Source organism: Cherax quadricarinatus, unplaced genomic scaffold (assembly GCF_038502225.1).
Source record: "Cherax quadricarinatus isolate ZL_2023a unplaced genomic scaffold, ASM3850222v1 Contig440, whole genome shotgun sequence".
Lineage (NCBI taxonomy): Eukaryota > Metazoa > Arthropoda > Malacostraca > Decapoda > Parastacidae > Cherax > Cherax quadricarinatus.
The window spans coordinates 1-21,837 of NW_027195466.1; the positions used below are offsets into that span (position 1 = coordinate 1).

The 21,837-nt window shown below is 38.7% G+C and overlaps 1 protein-coding gene across 2 annotated transcripts; it reads right to left on the minus strand.

Annotated features, from left to right (window-relative positions):
• Positions 1 to 8: 8 nt before the first annotated feature.
• On the minus strand, positions 9 to 20,691 carry LOC138851375 (anti-lipopolysaccharide factor-like). Of its 2 annotated transcripts, none has more exons than XM_070080430.1 (4): positions 20,590 to 20,691; positions 1,132 to 1,295; positions 859 to 992; positions 9 to 299 (listed from the first exon to the last, which is right to left on the minus strand). In XM_070080430.1, the coding sequence occupies exons 2-4, from the start codon at positions 1,251 to 1,253 to the stop codon at positions 184 to 186; spliced, it is 372 nt and encodes a 123-aa protein (XP_069936531.1). In that variant the 5' UTR covers positions 1,254 to 1,295; positions 20,590 to 20,691; the 3' UTR covers positions 9 to 183. The 2 variants fall into 2 exon arrangements, with proteins under 2 accessions (XP_069936531.1, XP_069936530.1); XM_070080429.1 differs by having other exon boundaries at positions 1,132 to 1,275; positions 20,590 to 20,665.
• Between the last annotated feature and the right edge of the window lie 1,146 nt (positions 20,692 to 21,837).

Sequence of the window (21,837 nt, forward strand, 5' to 3'; positions counted from 1 at the left end):
CATCATCATCTTAAAGAGAAACCATGGTCTTCTTTCATCATCATCAGATGCATCGTGTAGATCCAACAAATGATGTCTTGTCGATACTTCAGATGATCTCAGTGTCAAGACATCAGGTGACTTTTTCTTGTTGAAACATCAGATGGTCATATCTTGCGAAGACATCAAGACTATGAAATGTTCTTAGTTGTTGAGCCAGGCCGCAGCTTGCTCTTTAGTTATTAGATTACTTTCGAGGGCCTTCCTGACGAAGTCTCTGGTGGCGTGCTCCACGGCTCCAGATCTGCTCCGAGTTTCAGCTGATAAATAAAAAAATCAACGTTAAAGAAGTTTCCCCTAAAATTTTGATATTTCCTTATTTCTTTTATAGAAATCTCTAGAATGATTATTGAAATTCAGCGTACTGTGAATTTTCTATTATTCTATTACTATCATGGTTGCCGGTGCTGCATTAATTTTTACATTCGCTTATGTTAAACCTGATAAATCAGTTAAGAAGAAAAACAAAAAAAACAAGTAACTTTAAAAATAGGTTGCACAGTTGCTCGGGTAATGAGTGGTAGTGTTTGTACGAGTATGACCTGCCTAGCATGTGGTAGTGTTTGTATGAGTATGACCTGCCTAGCATTGTCAGGTAATCCACTGCACTGTTTCTCCATTTTTGTTCTTCTCTCGTAGATCTGAATACGTGGGCTTTATTTAAAACCCTCTGCTAAAAAGGGTTTCTGATTGAGCTCGGAATAGGCATACCTCTTTTTTACATGTTCAAGATGTTTCTCACTTTTCATCAATCAATGTTTATAACACTTTAATCCAAGTACCTGGGAGTGTACTTTGCATCTCCACAGGAATACTTACAATTGCCCGAGAATGGAGCCCACCCAGGACACCACATTTTACCCTTGTAGTACAGCTGCCACCTGGAGATGGTCGGACGGTAACTGTAGTGGCAGATGTGGCCCATGAAGTCCACCTGATCGTTGTGCCATAGGCTAAAACAAAGAATTTTTATAACTTTCTAAAACGACCACACCGTCACACACCATACACGTAAAAAAGAATATTACATAGGATATTTTGAATAGCGTCAAACCAAAGTTGTCAACCAAGTTTACAAACACTGAGACTCACCCAGCTAGCTTACTGATGAGGAGGCTGACCAATGCCTCCGTCTCCTGAGCCTGACAGAGATCCGGAGGCGACACCATCACCAACACCAACACACCCACACTCACCAACACCAACGGCTTCATCCTCGACACTCCTCGCGTGAAACTGTTTGATTAGGAGATATACTGATACCAGCATAAAAAATTAATTATGTAGATTCATACTGTGATTTGGCAATTTGAGTTTTATAGCTTTATAGTGGATTCCATACCCGTCTTGTAAGAGGTAGCTATCCAGTGCTCATTCTGTGGGCATTGTTTAGCTACAATAGTCATCATTATAGCACGAATGGACTTTTAATAGAATTAATGGAATAATTTACGATAGTACTGAGTTGGTTTAATAATTAATAAAAATAGTTGTATGAAAATTGCAATAAAAGATAAGAAATATATGCAGAACAACCACTGTGAAAAATAGTGAAATTCCAGGAGATTTCGTGAATTCTCACATCAGTTCCTTGATAATGTGAGAAATCACGAAAACGCTTTTAATTTCACTATTTTTTCACAGTGGTTGTTCAGCATATTGTGACATCACCTGTTTACTGTTATCTTACTGCATAATCAATATATTACACACTGATCTCAGCGCCTAGGCAGAGATGCCAACTGACTGAACTGATATTTGGCCGATTCCATTCGTAACTTGCTCAGCTATCAAAACTTTGGAGTCCTGTCCCTGGACCAATTATGTACCTCTGTAATCTTTTGACTACCGCCCACACGAAGGGCATGGGGTGCATAATAAACATATTAAATTTACTTAAACTAACGTTCGTAACAAGTTTAGTTATTGCTTAAGCGAGGTGTGTGTCCGTGTAACTAATGATTTGTTTTTGTCAGTATAATAACACGAAAAATATGCGTCCATTCCCTTCTTCTCCAATAATATTACCCATATGGGTCTTAGCTCACCTACTAGAAGTAGTAGTATTAGTCAAGTCTAAACTTACTCCCTGTTTAGTACATCCACATTTACTACTTTGCAATCTACATCTACAGGACCTTAAACTCCAATATCAACCGTGACCTAAAACGCTTTCTTGATAGTTGTGACAGAACCCACAGGCATAACACCAGACACAAACATCTCTACGACATTCCCCGGGTCCGACTAAACCTTTACAAAAATCCAATGTATGTCAAAGGCCCTAAAATCTGGAACACCCTACCTGAGAACTCTAGAACTGCAGACACATTCATCACCTTCAAAACTACCATTAGAAAACATCTTATCTCCCTGATACACCCCGTCAACTAACTGCACGAATACCACCTGGTGGTTCACACTTACACTCACTCACCCATTTGACCATAAACAGAAATATCAATCTCAATCTTAAAATAATGAATCCTGTGATACTCCAATACTGAAACTATGTACTGTGCCAAAACAAAAGCATTCACATTGCTAAACTCACAAACTAGTATTTAGTCACTTAGCCATAATACCAACTTACCTCATAATTTGTAATATTTTAAAATTAAGAATTAAACTAAGTCTGCCCGAAATGCCTAGCCATGCTAGGTGTTCTAGTGGTACACTCTGTAATCATTATTTTACTACATGTAAACCACACAATAACCAAATTCTGTAAACTCAGCATTGTAATCCTTATAGAGAATAAACTTTGAATTTGAATTTGAATTTGAATGTGTTGACGTTCTGTATCAACTATATAAGAATGCCTGCCAGACGTCTGATTGGAGCGTGACAGTGTCAGCGTGCCTCGTTGTGCTCGGGTTTTTTGGTGTTTTCAGGGTGGCTCTTAAGTGCTAGAACTTTAATTTGTGTCATCAATCCTATACGATACATCCCTCTAGCGCCTGGAACCAATCTTGGGCGGAAAACATTATATACTGAGTCAAAAAAGGAGAATTAGTGTGCACTACCTAGCAGAGTTTACTGCCAGAGGGGAATCATAGGCCTGTGTCCCGTGTGAAAAAATAATAATAATTGAACTTTGTGTCAGAGGAAAGAAAGTCTCCCTGAAAACATTGAGTATACATAGTGTATAGTGTATACTACAGTGGCTCCCTAGTATATTGATGATAAAGGCTAAAGTGTCATTTGAAAACAGGTGAATTTGTAAATGAAGTGATAAGCCTATAGAGGCAGGTGCCAGAAGTCGCCAGAATCTTACCACAGTGGTCAGCTGTTTTTAATAATCTTCCTGGCCTGCTAGTGTACTCGCATATAATCTAGTGATACCAGTGAATAGCAGAATACAGTGTTGTAGTAGCAACTAACCAGTATTATAATGGTACTTAGTGGAGTGGAGTGACTTTCATTAGTTTCTTTTTTCTTGAAATACCAGACGTATACTGTGAATTTCATATAACCTGTAGTTACCAGCGGTCGCAATATACACAACGAGAAGCAATTATTACTACAGAAAAAGCGTCCTTCCTCCAAAATTTGCACCAGTCAACTATAGTGATAATATAGCATTTATTGTGGTGGAGACGGAAAAAAAAAAATAGAAAAGCTAGATACAGCGATTGATAAACAAGGGTGGAGGTCGACCGTTCGTCATTGTAGGAGTGCCAGCAGTCACCGGCTCTTCAACACGCAAGTTATACTTTTGTATCAATCAAATCACATATTACTCGGGTAGATAATTTCCAGTAGATCCTTCATGTGTTAGCTCAAATCACCGACCAGTATGGTTTAAATAAGTGACCCACTGATCAGATCAGATAGACTGGTCCGAACCCTTGACTGGTTCGAACCCTTGACTGGTCCGAACCCTGGACTGGTTTCAAACGGTTTCGTTGTGCACTACCTAGCAGGTTATTAATAGAATATTCAAGAGGTTGCTAGTAGAATTGCAGTAAATCAACCATTCAAATCATTATGAAGCTGTGTGTAGTCTGTGGTCAGTCAAACAAACGGGCTTCCACATGCATAAATTGTCATTTTTGTGGAAATTGGTGTCACGCCCCTTGTGCAGATATCCAAGAACTAGCTACAAGCAGTATTAAAACAGGGAAGTGTTTTTGGGTATGCCCAAATGAGATAAATCTGTGGACTAAAATCACAAGGGTATTAAAAGAGGTCAACATCAAAGCTGCTTTCATAGAAAACCTGGAAGCTTTCTACAACAGATGGGAACATAAAAAGTCTGGGCTGAATGGTACTGCCCTTGATACTGGCCATGTAGTCAGAAACTGTAAGGCTGGAGATGATGTCCTGGTAGTCAGTAAATGGGGGGCTGATAGTGCTGTCCTGGGAGACAGTAATGGTGAAGCTGGAGGTGCTGTCCTGGGAGACAGTAATGGTGAAGCTGGAGGTGCTGTCCTGGGAGACAGTAATGGTGAAGCTGGAGATGCTGTCCTGGGAGACAGTAATGGGGAAGCTGGAGATGCTGTCCTGGGAGACAGTAATGGTGAAGCTGGAGATTTTGTCCAGGTAGTCGGGAATTATATGCAGGAAGGAATACATATAAATGACCTCATAGGGGACAGGAGCCATAGTAGGGAAACAAGTGTAGTCAAAGATAAGATAAAACCAATATTGCAAACTAGAAATACCGCAGGAAATAGCAAACAAGAGGACTCCACTAGCAATAGTGAGGATATATTACCAAAAACAACTGGTGGGAGCTCCATTGTTGGTGCTAGGGAGGATAGAAGTAAGACAGGGAAACATGCACCAACAGGGAATACAGTCACAGAAACCCAAGGCAAACGGAAACCAAGCCTGTGCACATACTATGCACTCGGTATCTGCTGGCATGGGAAATCTGGAAAAACAGATGGGACGTGCAACTATGACCACCCTAGAAAATGCCATGCCCATATGACAACAGGAAAATGCAAACTCCCTTCCTGTAAGCTTTTTCACCCTGAACTGTGTACCTCTTCAGTACAGGAAAGACTGTGCTATAACTTAAATTGCCAGGCATACCATCTAAAGGGGACAAAAAGATACAAAACATCCAGGCCATGGGAAAACCTGGGTAGCCACAGCCACTCAAGAGGGAGAGGTTTTTTAGTGCCAGGAAGGAAAAAAAACTGGCAGGAAATGGCAGAAATCGTACACCAAATCCAGTCATTCCTGGAGTGGAACCACAGTCGATGGCCTCCACTCCAAACCAACAGATACAGATACTAATGCCGGAAAAAAAATCCCCCCCCAGTACCAACAATACCACCAGTCCGATAACATTCTTCTTTGCAAATATACAGGGTCTAAAGCCAGCAACAAACAACAAAATACCTTTCATCCGTGGACTGCTTGCAGAGGCAAAGGCAATGTTCGCGGCTTTCACTGAGACCCACATAAAGGATCACTTGGACAACGAAATATGGATCCCAGGTTACAACCTATACAGATGTGACAGAGTGAACAGGCAAAAGGGGGGGGTTGGCCTGTACATTGCAGAGTCACTTGTTTGCACAGAACTGCTAAATGCCTCAAATGATGTAGTGGAAGTTTTAGCAGTAAAGGTCGAGAACCAAAACCTAGTCATTGTGGTAGTCTACAAGCCTCCGGATGCAACATCCCAGCAATTCCAGGAACAGCTGTTAAAAATTGACCACTGTCTGGAAAACCTTCCAGCTCCTGCACCCAACATCTTGCTCCTGGGGGATTTCAACTTAAGGCACCTAAAATGGAGGAATATAGCAAATAATATTGTTGCAGTAATGACACCAGGAGGCAGCTCTGATGAAAACTCACACTCACGCAAGCTTTTAAATCTCTGCACAAAATTCAATTTAAACCAGCAAATAATAGAGCCTACTAGACTGGAGAATACACTAGACCTCATCTTCACTAACAATGATGATCTGATAAGAAATGTCACCATATCAAAAACAATATACTCAGATCACAACATAATTGAGGTTCAGTCATGTATGCGCGGAGCCCCAGACCGACATAATGAGATTAGTCACGAGGGAGCATTCACCAAATTCAACTTCAATAACAAAAACATAAAGTGGGACCAAGTAAACCAAGTCCTAACCGATATAAGCTGGGAAGATATACTAAGCAACACAGACCCCAACTTATGCCTAGAACAGATTAACTCGGTGGCACTCGATGTATGCACAAGGCTTATTCCTCTAAGAAAAAGGAGGAGTAGATGTAAAACAGAAAGAGACAGGCGCTCCCTTTACAGGCGACGGAAAAGAATAACAGAGCGGCTAAAAGAGGTCAATATATCTGAAATGCGTAGGGAGACACTGGTCAGAGAAATAGCAAGCATCGAACTTAAGCTAAAAGAATCCTTTAGGAGTCAGGAATAGCGGGAAGAACTAAAAGCCATAAATGAAATCGAAAGAAACCCAAAGTATTTCTTCTCCTATGCCAAATCAAAATCGAGAACAACGTCCAGTATTGGGCCTCTACTTAAACAAGATGGGTCCTACACAGATGACAGCAAGGAAATGAGTGAGCTACTCAAGTCCCAATATGACTCAGTTTTTAGCAAGCCGCTAACCAGACTGAGAGTCGAAGATCAAAATGAATTTTTTATGAGAGAGCCACAAAATTTGATTAACACAAGCCTATCCGATGTTATCCTGACGCCAAATGACTTCGAACAGGCGATAAATGACATGCCCATGCACTCTGCCCCAGGGCCAGACTCATGGAACTCTGTGTTCATCAAGAACTGCAAGAAGCCCCTATCACGAGCCTTTTCCATCCTATGGAGAGGGAGCATGGACACGGGGGTCGTCCCACAGTTACTAAAAACAACAGACATAGCCCCACTCCACAAAGGGGGCAGTAAAGCAACAGCAAAGAACTACAGACCAATAGCACTAACATCCCATATCATAAAAATCTTTGAAAGGGTCCTAAGAAGCAAGATCACCACCCATCTAGAAACCCATCAGTTACACAACCCAGGGCAACATGGGTTTAGAACAGGTCGCTCCTGTCTGTCTCAACTATTGGATCACTACGACAAGGTCCTAAATGCACTAGAAGACAAAAAGAATGCAGATGTAATATATACAGACTTTGCAAAAGCCTTCGACAAGTGTGACCATGGCGTAATAGCGCACAAAATGCGTGCTAAAGGAATAACAGGAAAAGTCGGTCGATGGATCTATAATTTCCTCACTAACAGAACACAGAGAGTAGTCGTCAACAGAGTAAAGTCCGAGGCAGCTACGGTGAAAAGCTCTGTTCCACAAGGCACAGTACTCGCTCCCATCTTGTTCCTCATCCTCATATCCGACATAGACAAGGATGTCAGCCACAGCACCGTGTCTTCCTTTGCAGATGACACCCGAATCTGCATGACAGTGTCTTCCATTGCAGACACTGCAAAGCTCCAGGCGGACATCAACCAAATCTTTCAGTGGGCTGCAGAAAACAATATGAAGTTCAACGATGAGAAATTTCAATTACTCAGATATGGTAAACATGAGGAAATTAAATCTTCATCAGAGTACAAAACAAATTCTGGCCACAAAATAGAGCGAAACACAAACGTCAAAGACCTGGGAGTGATCATGTCGGAGGATCTCACCTTCAAGGACCATAACATTGTATCAATCGCATCTGCTAGAAAAATGACAGGATGGATAATGAGAACCTTCAAAACTAGGGAGGCCAAGCCCATGATGACACTCTTCAGGTCACTTGTTCTATCTAGGCTGGAATATTGCTGCACACTAACAGCACCTTTCAAGGCAGGTGAAATTGCCGACCTAGAAAATGTACAGAGAACTTTCACGGCGTGCATAACGGAGATAAAACACCTCAATTATTGGGAGCGCTTGAGGTTCCTAAACCTGTATTCCCTGGAACGCAGGAGGGAGAGATACATGATTATATACACCTGGAAAATCCTAGAGGGACTAGTACCGAACTTGCACACGAAAATCACTCACTACGAAAGCAAAAGACTTGGCAGACGATGCACCATCCCCCCAATGAAAAGCAGGGGTGTCACTAGCACGTTAAGAGACCATACAATAAGTGTCAGGGGCCCGAGACTGTTCAACTGCCTCCCAGCACACATAAGGGGGATTACCAACAGACCCCTGGCAGTCTTCAAGCTGGCACTGGACAAGCACCTAAAGTCAGTTCCGGATCAGCCGGGCTGTGGCTCGTACGTTGGTTTGCGTGCAGCCAGCAGCAACAGCCTGGTTGATCAGGCTCTGATCCACCAGAAGGCCTGGTCACAGACCGGGTCGCGGGGGCGTTGACCCCCGGAACTCTCTCCAGGTAAACTCCAGATCAAAGATAATGCGGGTGGTGGCAGCAATTATGATAGTGGAATTAAGAAAAGAAACACCTGGGATCACATGATGTTCAAGGTCAGTTGTTTAATCGACTGTGTAGCCCGAAATAATTAGTGTGACCTGAGTGTGGTGCAGAGTCTGAATCTTAGGCTACTAATTTTAAAATAGTTTATGAATATGAAGAGAAAACAAATGTTACAAGAAATGGCCCTTGAGCATCTACTTCCATTACTACTACTATGCAACTATATTTGTTACCTCATGTTAGACGGTGTAAGCGTTGGACCGGAGCTCCGGGCAAATAGTGTTGTGGAAAATACTGTACATACTTTCCAGAAATTCAGTATTTATATGTAAATAGATGGCCATACTGTATTTAATAATATTTATGTCACAGAAAACGGAAAGCCTGCGTCTGCGCAGACGAGACTCGCCATCTTGGTTTTGAATTTGTACAAACGTTGGTGTAATGGGAAGAATTTTTCGTGCTCTAGAGGTTAAAATTGTGTTGACACCTCTCAAATAGGAGGCAAAATTGGTGGATGTGCATTCCTGCATAACTTGAGATATCAGACGACTGGACAAGACTGCTCCAGGAACCTCAGATAAGCTCTCTAGATCTGTGTGAAATTCTGGCCAGCATTATTTTCATAGATTTAGTTAGAGTGAGGTTTTCTGAGTATGATACACATTAATCTCCAGCCAAATTGGTGAGTGATATTAAGATATGTTTTCCTTCTGTTATGTAATTGTGTATATATATAACCATTTATTATTTTTAATATACAGTCCAAAAATTTATATATTTACCAGTATTCCTGGTGTATGTATATTTCATTTAATTAATAGGTCCAGAGCAACTTGTGGTTATGACAGTGGTAGGTATCGAAGGGGGACATTTTTTGCGACCTAGATGTCCCAAATTCCTACTTGTCTATGTAACATTGATAAATAATAATTGTCTTTGTTATCATTTACTGTTATGTGCATAATTAGTTACATTCAGATAAATGCAATTTTCCACATTTAATTAGCCCGTTGGTCCTTCTTGAACCGGATGTAATTAGTGAAGTCATTAATTAGTTAATTACTTAATAATTATATGTGAAATGACAGAAGGAGGTGGATGTTAAATTCACAAATTTACTTAATGTGTAGTGGATTATAATTATTACAATATTAATTTTGATAAGATAAGCCAAGTGTAGCTAATTATATTAATGTGTATATTAATTTTCCAAAGCCAAAGTGGCTAGGATTTATATTAATCTATTTGTATAATATTCATTTGATAAGACAATTCTGGCAAAGATTTATATCAATGTATGTGTAATTGATAAGCCAAGTGTAACTAATTATATTAATGTGTATAATATTAATTTTGCTATGCCAAATTCTGGCAAGGATTTATATTAATTTGTATAATAATTTTGATAAGCCAACGCTGGCTAAAGGTTTGTATTAATGAACATTTAAAATTTATATATAAATTTCTTACATGTGTAATTGCTAAGCTCAAGTGTAGCTAACATTATTAATGTGTATTTAAAATTTATATTACATTTTTTTACATGTAATTGCTAAGCTCAAGTAGCTAGAATTTATTTAAAGGTAAGTTGTACTATTTACCTTTATAAAGTGCATAATTTAGTACATAATCAGTGTTATTAAGTTGAATTTAATACATTGCATCATGGCTGAAAATGAGGAAATTAACGCAGAAGAAAAACATATGGAATATGGAGTAAAGAAAGCATCACTACAGGCTAGGAAAGTTCATGTAACCAAGGCATATAATAAGTGCTTGGAATTAATGAATCAAGAAACTGTGAATACTGATGATTTAAAATTGTATTTAGATGCTTTAGGTAATATATATGATTCATACATATTATATTACAACAAATATGAAGGAGATTTGTTCGTGAACTGTGTAGATGAGACTGAAGTAGATCAGTATTATGAATTAGAGGAAAAGATTCTTTCTTGTAAAAGTCATGCCTTGGTCAGTCAGTTGGTCAGTCTGCTCCAACAAATAATATGTCTTTGCCAAAACTCCCAGAATTGTGTTTGCCTGTGTTTAATTCTGAAGAAAATTGGGAAGAATTTTGGTAAATTTTTAAAGCAGCTGTGCATGACAGGAGTGACCTAGCCTGTGTAACTAAATTATTTTACCTCAAAGGAAGGTAAGAGGAGATGCTCACATACTCATACAAGCCTTTCCCAATGTAAATGACTCTTACAAGGAAGCAGTTGACTTGTTGAAAGTCACTTATGGTAATATAGAACAAAGTAGGTTGGATCTAGTGAATATCATTGTTAATTTAAAATCTCCAGATCACACTTACAAAGGTTTACAGCAGTTGAGAGTTAAACTGGAGAGCACTCTCAAAACTTTAAGTAATAAATATAATCTGAAGGATTCAGACTGGTTATTGAGTGCCATGGTACAGAATAAATTAAGCTGTGAAACACTTGAATGACTCTCAAACAAATATCACAAGGGTTATTTTGGTCTGGAGGAAATAAGACTAGGTCTACAAGAATTAATTGTGCAGTTGCAGACCAGCCAACTAACTCATTTTAAAGATGCAACACATAATAACTCTGAGGTATCTGTCAAGTTTCACAAAGGGAAAAATTATCCCAGTGTTAATAATCAAAATTCGTTTCCTAAAAAGAATTGCATAGGTGCATATCAAGTAGCAGGAATCAGAAATAATGATTCTCCACAAGGTAAGAAGAATAAGTACCCTCCTAAGAGTAGCCCAGTTAATAAGAAACCAGTCAAAGAAAGGAGAGATTGTCTCTTCTGCAAGGGTACTCATTTTTCTAAGAATTGCAATGCATACAATTCATGGAATGATAAAGTTGAAAGATTGGAGGAACTTGACAGACGTATCAGGTGTTTAGGTAATCACAATGTAAAGGATTGTTATGCCAAATTAAACTTCTGTTATCAATGCCACAAAGGAAGACACCATATAGTCATGTGTAAAGGTCTATATGACAATGTTGATAATAATGATAATGTTGACAATCCTGACACAACAGTAGCTAATGTAAAAATTGCTGCTAATGTTAATAATGCTGGTTTTGCTGAAGTAGCCGTACCTGTGTTACAGGTAAAAATTGATGATAAAAGGCATAAATCAAAAAATGTAACTGCATTATTAGACCAGGGATCCCAGCGTACTTTCATAAAACGTAAATGTCTTGATGGTATGAAAGTACAGATAGGAGATCCCACAACTTTAAAATTATCTGGTTTTCTCTCGGATAAAAGGTCTCAATTGTATGACACTGTTTATGTAACTGTCAGGTTGAGCAATGAGAAAAAACGTGTTAATGCAGTAATTGTAGATAGACTTCCAGGGAAAATAACTACAGTAGGGCTTAGTAAAGCTACAGAAAGACTTTCACATAATGTAAATTTATCACCTTCTGGTGTAAGTGATGATTCTGTAGGCCCAATAAATATTTTGATAGGTAGTGACTATTATGCCTCCTTTGTAAAGGGTATGGGAAAGAAATGTGGTGTCACCCTTTTGAAGACTGCAGGAGGCCATGTAATGTATGGTAGGATTCCTCGTAATAATAATTCATGACTAGAGGAAACTACAAATACCATAACTGTGTGTCTTACTCATGAAATCGTACCCCAGTATAATTCTTCCATAGAGGATGGTGTTGAGCCAGTGCATAAATTGTGGGAATTAGACAGCATTGGAATAAATGTAAATGAAGAAAGTCCAGACGATTCTTTTACTCAGGAGCAATACCTGAGAGATGTAAAATTTGAATCTGGACAATACTGGGTACGACTTCCGTGGAGACTGAACCATCCAGAATTGCCAACTAAATACAGAATGGCATATGGACAGTTAAAGGCTCAGCTCCGCCAACTGAGTAAGACACCAGAATTGTTAACTGCCTATAATGATATACTTGCTGAGCAGTTAATTAATAAATTTATAGAAGAGGTACCTCCTGAGCAAGCCAAAATTTATGGTCACTATTTGCCACATCAGGGAGTGAAGAAGGATTCTAAGACCACTCCTCTGAGAATTGTGTTTAATTGTAGTGCCAGGAGTAACAAAAATGTACCTAGTTGAAATGACTGTTTGATGACAGGTCCATCGTTGACGGAAAAATTAGGAGATATCTTATTAAATTTCAGAGTGAAGCATTATGCCTTTACTGCTGACATAAGTAAAGCTTTCCTAAGAGTGGGTTTACAAGAGGCTGACCGGGAGTGTACCCGCTTCTTATGGCCTGAAAATCCTATTGACCCACTTTGCCCTCTGAAAACCTTTTGCTTTAGGAGTGTATTATTTGGTGCTACATCCAGTCCGTTCCTACTTCAAGCTACGATAAATGCACACCTTAAACGTACGGGAAGTCCATTGAGTAAAGTAATGAGCAAACAATTTTATGTGGACAATTTCGTGGGTGTGACGTCAACCGAAGAGGAACTGTTAATGACTTATGGAGAGGCTAATGAAATAATGCAAAGTGCAAATATGCCTCTAAGGGAATGGAATAGTAATTCGTCCAAATTAAAGGACAAAATAAGTAAAGATTTCCCTGGAGATGAAATGCCAAAATGTAGTAATGTATTGGGATTAACTTGGGATACTGAGAGAGATTTGTTAATGTTAAAACCTAATAATTACAATATGCCCAATAAATTAACTAAGAGAGTCTTGCTTGCTGAAGTTTCCAAATGTTTTAATCCACTAGGTTTAGTGTCACCCCTTACTATAAGAGGGAAATTATTAATTCAGGAAGCATGGAAACTTAAATGTGCTTGGGATGATATTCTACCTGAGGAATTCATTAACAGGTGGGATGAATTAATTGGTGATTATGAGAAAATTCCAATGTTGGAGTTCCCACGCCAGGTGGCCAATCCAAATGGGAAAAATGTACTCCACATTTTTTGTGATGCTTCAAAGTTGGCATATGGAGCAGTTGCTTACCTTCAGTGTAATAGTGTTATTCCTCTTGTTATGTCTAAGGCTAAAGTGTCTCCAATTAAATCATGCACCTTGCCTCAGTTGGAATTAACAGCCATCTATGTAGGTGTCAAATTAGCTAATTATATAAGAAATAAGTTGCAGGAGTCAAATATTAGAGACACTGTAATTTGGTCTGATAATGAGGTATCCTTACAATGGATTCGTAATGGAAACAGTAAAATTGGGTACGTACAAAACAGAGTCGCTGAAATTAATCAGATACAAGAGAAGTATAATAGTTTGGGTCAGCATATGTTAACATTTAATCACATACCTGGTGAGGAGAATCCAGCTGATTTCTTGTCTCCAGGTTTACCTTATGCTAAATTTGTAAATGTTGTATCATGGTTTAAAAGACCGAGCTGGTTGGTAAATAAAGCTAATTGGCCTGTACAAAAGGTGTATATTGCTCCTGTTGAAATTACTGAGACCACCGCTCCAATAGTTTGTCCTTCATTAGCCATTGATATAAATTGGTATTCTTCTTTACCCAAACCAATCAATGTAACTAAATTGGTGTTTAAATTTCTAAACAAGATGAATATTTCATTTAAGTTTTCACATCCTCTTGAATATTGGATAAAGAGGGTACAGGAGGAAATCTATGGAAATGAGATTAAATTGATGATGGAAAGAAAAATTGTGAAAGGTTCCATAATAGAGAAACTGGGGCTGTATTTAGAGAACAATGTAATTAGGTGCAGAGGTAGGTTACAAAATGCTGAATTGGGTGATTATGCTAAACACCCTATCTTACTGCCCAAAATTCATCATCTAACAAATTTAATTGTTCTAAATGCCCATAAAAATGTAATGCATGGTGGGGTACAAGATACCTTAAATTGTATAAGGGAAACTTTCTGGATTCCACAAGGATGGCAAAGTGTAAAAAGCGTGATTAAATCTTGTGTAATATGTCGCCGTGTGGATGCCAGATCCTATATGTACCCAGGTCCTCCACGATTGTCAAACGAACAATTAGAGTCGTTTAGCAACGAACTCCGGCCGGCCGCAGTGTGGAAAATACTATATATATTGTCCAGAAATTCAGTATTTATATGTAAATAGATGGCCATACTGCATTTAATAATATTTATGTCATAGAAAACGGAAAGCCTGCGTCTGCGCAGACGAGACTCGCCATCTTGGTTTTGAATTTGTACAAACGTTGGTGTAATGGGAAGAATTTTTCGTGCTCTAGAGGTTAAAATTGTGTTGACACCTCTCAAATAGGAGGCGAAATTGGTGGATGTGCATTCCTGCATAACTTGAGATATCAGACGACTGGACAAGACAGCTCCAGGAACCTCAGATAAGCTCTCTAGATTTGTGTGTAATTCTGACCAGCATTATTTTCATAGATTTAGTTAGAGTGAGGTTTTCTGAGTATGATACACATTAATCTCCAGTCAAATTGGTGAGTGATATTAATATATATTTTCCTTCTGTTATGTAATTGTGTATATATATAACCATTTATTATTTTTAATATACAGTCAACAAATTTATATATTTACCAGTATTCCTGGTGTATGTATATTTCGTTTAATTAATAGGTCCAGAGCAACTTGTGGTTATGACAGTGGTAGGTATCGAAGGGGGACATTTTTTGCGACCTAGGTGTCCCAAATTCCTACTTGTCTATGTAACATTGATAAATAATAATTATCTTTGTTGTCATTTACTGTTATGTACATAATTAGTTACATTCAGGTAAATGCAATTTCCCACAAGTGTTATATGGTAGAACATTAATGAATTGAAGTGAGGGAAACACGCTGGTGTCTTCATAAAGTGCTCCAAAACAACCTTATTGCAAATCTTCGTGAATATCAGTACCTATCGCGAAAAAAATTATAAAAAAAAGGTGTTTGAACGGCTGGTGGCCTACGAATTGCCGCCAGTTTTTCCCTAAACATATTCAGAATTTTTCTCTGATAGCACATGTACAAAAAGTTGTGATTAGTGGAACAGTACTATAGAAAATAGTGCACAGTGCATCAGTATTAGTTACTATTAGTATTACTAGGCAAAATTAGAAAAGAATAAAAAGGCACGGTGGCCCGGTGGTCTGGTGGCTAAAGCTCCCGCTTCACACACGGAGGGCCCGGGTTCGATTCCCGGCGGGTGGAAACATTCCGACACGTTTCCTTACACCTGTTGTCCTGTTCACCTAGCAGCAAATAGGTACCTGGGTGTTAGTCGACTGGTGTGGGTCGCATCCTGGGGGACAAGATTAAGGACCCCAATGGAAATAAGTTAGACAGTCCTCGATGACGCACTGACTTTCTTGGGTTATCCTGGGTGGCTAACCCTCCGGGGTTAAAAATCCGAACGAAATCCTATCCTATCCTATCCCTATCACAGTACCGTGACTGTATCAATACAACTTGCAAATAGGAGACTGTAACTTATGGCATTGTCATAACTTTCAGTCTCGTGTACAGTTATTTGTGCAAAAGTAGAAAGTTTTTAATGAAGCAAGGGGAGTCAAGGAGCTCCTCTCAGTAAATAATGCTCAAAGAAATTACATATTAAAAGTAAAAGGAAACATAGTAAGTTTGTGATGTCAGTGAAATGAGGAGTCTTGTTTATCTGTTTGTTGGTGTAGTGTAAACACTGGATGTGTGGGAGGGAAGCTGCCAAGAGGAACACTGAGTGAAAACTGGAAATGAAGATTACGCTCAGATAAGAACATCTCTGTGATATGGTGTTGTCAGTAAATGTAAGAGGGAAAAATTTCTTAGCTAAAAGGTTAGGAAATTAGTGAAGCGTTTAAATACAAAGGGAACCATTTAATAGGAAAGTGAGCGAATGTAGCAGCTGGTTTATTGTTCATGACGTTACCACCACCAGCACATCCTCCAACGCTGGATTTCAACAACGACTTAGAATTATGGAGAGGTTTCAGAAAAATACTGAGGAAGGTCCTGACTAGAGAAAATCTGGAGAACGAAATCTCTATTGGATAGTCAACGTGGGATTTATAAGGAATGGGAGAGAAAAGCTGATATAGGAAACGGGAGTAAAATAATCCAGAGGGTGACTTTCACGGAGCAGGAATGTCAGAGAGAAACTGTTGATAACTGTTTTCAAAATAATCTTTTTCATAAGGAAACTCTGATATGAATGCAGACCCAAAGGAAAAGATACATGTACCCAGACCAGCAACCCCCCCCCTCCCCACACACACAACTTTTAGCCCTAATATTGTTCTACTAAAGCCTAAATTACAGATTCACTAACACATGAGTTTAGTGTAATCACTGGATACAAATCAATACCCAACCTGGATACAATAAAAAGCGGTTATCAGAAATCCAAGTGTTTCTGCTCTATACATGAAGAACTCGCAGGTATAGTGGAAATAGAAATGGAATGTATCAGTACGATCTTCCAAGAAAAATGCCGCCTTCTCCAGATTAAAGGAGTATATCATGCTAGTACCTGTACATATTGTCACTCCACAACATGCAGTTGCTCAGTACACGAGAGATAATGTTATGATGCAAACTGCCTGAAATTCCTTGTGATGAAAACAAAACAACATGAGCATACATGCAACGTGAAAACTTCAACCATACAGATAGCCGAGACTTTTTAGTGCCAGGAAATGGAAAAGAATGACAAGAGATGGTAATAATACATCACCACTTAGGAACCATCCTGGACTGACAGGGTCCTTAGAATCACATATTAAAACTAACAAAATAGCCTCCCAGAAAAATAACAAGCAACATAATATAATTTGTCTTTGCAAACATACAAGGTCTTTAACCGAGTAACAACAAATTAACATTAATTAGTGTCTCTTAGCTTATTCTAATGCAATGTTTGCTTAAGTTACAGAGACCCACGTTAATTGAAGGCTACTTTGACAATTAAATTATGGATTCCTAGGTACTATCTAATTAAATGCGACCGGAAAAACAGACATCGAAGGGAGATTTGTCTGTATGTTAAAGATATGCTCATAGGTACTGAGATACTTAACACCACAAGTTTTGGTGGTTAAAATTGAACATCGAAATCTAGTTGTTGTACTTGCATCATCCACAAGATAAAACTTTCCAGAAGTTCAAAGACCAGCCAGTGAAAGTCAAGTACTGTCTGGAGAACCTCTCAAACCCAGCCTAAAATAACCAATTATCTGGTGACTTCATTTTTAAAACACATAAAATGGAAGAATGTAGCGAAGACTGTATTAATAAAGAATATCCCAGGAGTTCTGATAAACAGTCTATCTTAACTGAGCTACTAAAATTCTGTAACAAATTCACCTTGTGACAGCAAATAGCAGAACAGACCATACTAGAAAATATTCTATACCTTATATTCACAAATAATGAAAACCTGTTACAGTACATAATAGTGTCAAAGACAGTAAACATAAATCGCAATCTAACAGAAGTTCAAACATGCACACTCGCTGATCATGATCAGCAAAACATACACAATCATGAGGGTATGCTCAAATTTAACTTTAACAAGAACACCAACTGGGAGCTAATAAATCCTAAGCTTACTATCATATGCTGAGAAGACAATATGGTAAATGACGACCTGAACCAGTATTTTAAGAGAAAGAGCTTAGTGTCACTGGAAATATGTTCCAGAAGGTGCACATTGGAAAGGGAGAGCTGTGTCCTCTGTAGGCGAAGACGATAAATAACAGAGCTTTTCAAATGCTACAGAATTGGAAAACATTGAGGTTAAATTAAATGAATCATACAGAGGCCAGGAGAAACAAAGGGATCAAAAAGTCATAAACGAAACTGAAAGAAATCCAAAACACCTATTCTCGTATGTATCAGGATTTTGATTTAAGGAGATGAAACATACTCTGATGGCAATAAAGAAATGAATGAAATACTTAAATCCCAGTATGATTTAGTGTTCAGTGAACCATTAATCAGCCTAAAGACTGACGACCCAGATAAATTCTTTATGAAACACACAATGGTGCAGTCATCTCCCTAATCTCTGATAAAACCCTAACCCTCATTTGACTTCGAAGAAGCCATACATTCTGGCCCAGGCCCGGTCTAATAAAAGTCTACGCATATTCATCAAGAATTGCAAAAAGACATTAACATGTATCTTAAATATTCTATGGAGGAGGAACAGAACACTGAGGTCATCCCACAATCTTAAAAACCACTGATACAGCTCCACTCCAAAAGGTGGCAGTAAAGCAATTGCTAAAGACTATACTTATAGCGCTGATGTTCCACAAAATTAAAATTTTTGAAAAGGCTTCAAGAAACAAGAGCTTCAGTCACATGGAACCCCAGCAGTTGCACTGCCCATGTCAGCATAGGTTCAAAACAGACTGTTCCTGCCTCTTGGAGTTACTGAACTATTACGACGTGGTCTTGGATACACTGGAAGACAAGCTAAATTCAGATGTAGTATACACACACTTTGCAAAAGCCTCTGGTAAGTACGACCATGGGGCAATTGCATACAAAAGGAATAATATGAAAAGTGAGCAGATGGATATTTAACTTCATAACCAAGAGAACCCAGAAAATAATAGTAAATGCAATGAAATCAGAGGTGCCTACAGTGAAGAGTTCTATTCCACAAACCATAATACTCACCCCACTTCTCTTTCTCATTCTTAATTCTGGCGTAGACATGGATATAAACCATAACACTGTATCAATCTTTGCAGACGATACTAGAATCTGTAAGAGTGGCATCCACTGAAGACACAGTGAGCGTCCAAGCTGATACGCTAATGTAAACCGTTTTCCGGTGGGCTGCTGACACCACTACGTTATTCAGTGAGAACAAATTTCAGTTACTGCGTCACGGAAAGATTGAGGAAATAAGAACAGGATCCGTGTTAAAGACAAACTCTAACCTCTCATTAGAGTGAAAGTCAAATTCGAGACACCTGTGAGTAATAATGTCAGAGCTCACGTCTAGCATCACAACAATGTTGGCATTGCAACTGCAAGGAAAAATGATACTAGAACTTTCAAAACAAGAGTTACCAAGCCAGCGATGACACTTCAATTCACTCAGTCTCTCTAGGCTGGAATATTGTTGTATACCTAACGGCCTCCTTCAAGGCAGGCAAAATCGCAGAACTAGAAAATGTACAGAGAACCTTCACAGCTCGTGAAACTCAGTCAAGCACCTAAATCACTGAGAGCAACTGAAGTCCCTCGAACTTTGCTCCTTAAAATGCAGAAGAGAAAGTTAAATGATAATCTACACCTGGAAGATTCTGGAGGTATCGGTCCGAAACCTGCACGCCGAAATAACTATAGTACATATGAACACAAGAGGTTTGGTAGGCGATGCAAGATACCTCCGATGAAGAGCAGGGGAGCGATGAATACACTGAGAAACAATTCACTAAGTAAGAAGGGACCACGACATTCCAACACTCTCCCTTCTTACATAAGAAGGATTACCAACAGACTCTTAGCTGTCTTCAAGAGAGAACTCAACAAATTCATCAAATCCATTTCTAATCACCCGGGTTATGGTGCATGATGGGTTGTGAGCCGCAGACACTAACATCTTGACCTATTAGGCCAGCAACCAGAAAGCCTAGTCTTGGACCGGGCTGCGGGGGCGATGACCCCCAGATGCAACTCCAGGTAAGGTACCCTCCAGATAACTATCATTAACTTTATTCCCACTGTTTATATTATTGCTGTTGGTTAATGAGAATGCTAAACGGAAAGATAAGAGAAATAGTGTCATGCGAGAGAGAAAGAATAGGTTTGTTATTTTTTATGAAGCACTAAAGTAATGTGGGTTATTTGTCGCGAGCAATGGTAGAAGCTCGATTCTCTGTCCTCTAATTACGAGATGCACTTATCTCAGTAAAAAACAATGAAGCAAAAAAAACATGCAATGAGTCTCGTAAGTTGAGTTGATGCTGTCTGTGTCTCACTCGGGTAGCTGAGTACAAGTTGGTGTGCCTTGTACCATCGATCACTTGCACAACTGAGTACACTCTTTGAATGTGTGTAGATAGTACTTTTACTGTACTATTGAGTAATCGTGCGACTCATTATAACAATGTACAATAAAGGAATTACTCATTCTCTACTACTAGTGCACCTAAGTACACGTCAAGTTCACTAGTGGATAACAGAAGTAGTACCGGTACTGTAATAATCATTCGCGCAGTGGAGTACACAAGTATACAGTGGGAGAAATACCTGCAGTGTAGTAGAGACCACCAGGAGGCACCAGTGTGCTGCGGAGTGTTGGTCACAACGCTGCTTTATATTCTCCCTCGGGGCGTAACGTGTTTTTTCCCACGTGTGAGTGATTTTTTTTATGCTCCAGTGAAGGTCAGGCAGTGTCTGGGGGAGGGGGGAGGGGGGAGGGGGTAGTCAGTTTTAATCCCAGGAATGGGATGGAACTGTAATTCCTTGGATGAAGAGCCCTTCACCAGCAAACAGGCATTCATCTTGAAGGGACTCGAAAACGAGAATGATCTCAAATATCGAGGTTACTTATTTAAATAAAGTAAAATATCCTGGATCTCAACAAATACAAATAAAACAAATTCATTCTATAAAAGATAATTGTGGAAAATAATGTATTTTCCAGAAAAAATACAGTGTATTTTTCATGTAAATTAGTGTAATACCTTGTATTTAATAAAATTTGTTATAAAAATGGAAATTCAGCGCCTGCGCAGAGGAGACTTGCCATGTTTGAACGAGACAACACAAACGCTAGTGAATAATCGGAAGAATTTTCGTGCTCTAGAGGTTAAAATTGGGCTGACACCTCTCAAATAGGAGCCGAAATTGTTGGATGTGCATTCCTGCATAAGTTGAGATATCAGGCGACTGGACAAGACAGCTCTAGGAACCTCAGATAAGTTTGTTTGTAACTCTGGCCAGTGTTATTTTCATGGATAGACAGTGAGGTTTTCTGAGTATGATACACCTTAATCTTCAGTCAAATTGGTGAGTGATATTAAGATATATTCTCCTTCTGTTATGTAAATGTGTATATATGTAATCATTTATTAATTTTAATATACAGTCCACAAATTTATATATTTACCAGAATTCCTGGTGATACATATTTCAATGCAATTTTCCACATTTAATTTGCCCGTTGGTCCATCGAACTGGATGTAATTAGTGAAGTCATTAATTAGTTAATTACTTAATAATTATATGTGAAATGACAGAATGAGGTGGATGTTAAGTTCACAAATTTACTTAATGTGTAGTGGAGTATAATTATTACAATATTAATCTGGATAAGCCAAGTGTGGCTAAAGATTATAATGTGTATAATATTAATTTTGCTATGCCAAATTTTGGCAAGGATTTATATTAATTTGTATAATATTAATTTTGATAAGCCAAGTCTGGCTAAAGGTTTGTATTAATGTATATTTAAATTTTATATTATAATTTTTTTACATGTGTAATTACTAAGCT

Bases quoted from the DNA above. Each gene is read 5' to 3' on its own strand.
- LOC138851375 (XM_070080430.1), bottom strand. From the start codon at position 1,253: ATGAAGCCGTTGGTGTTGGTGAGTGTGGGTGTGTTGGTGTTGGTGATG. The intron at 993-1,131 runs GTGAGTCTCAGT...TCTTTGTTTTAG, and splicing joins CTCATCAGTAAGCTAGCTGG to CCTATGGCACAACGATCAGG. The intron at 300-858 runs GTAAGTATTCCT...TTTATTTATCAG, and splicing joins GGCTCCATTCTCGGGCAATT to CTGAAACTCGGAGCAGATCT.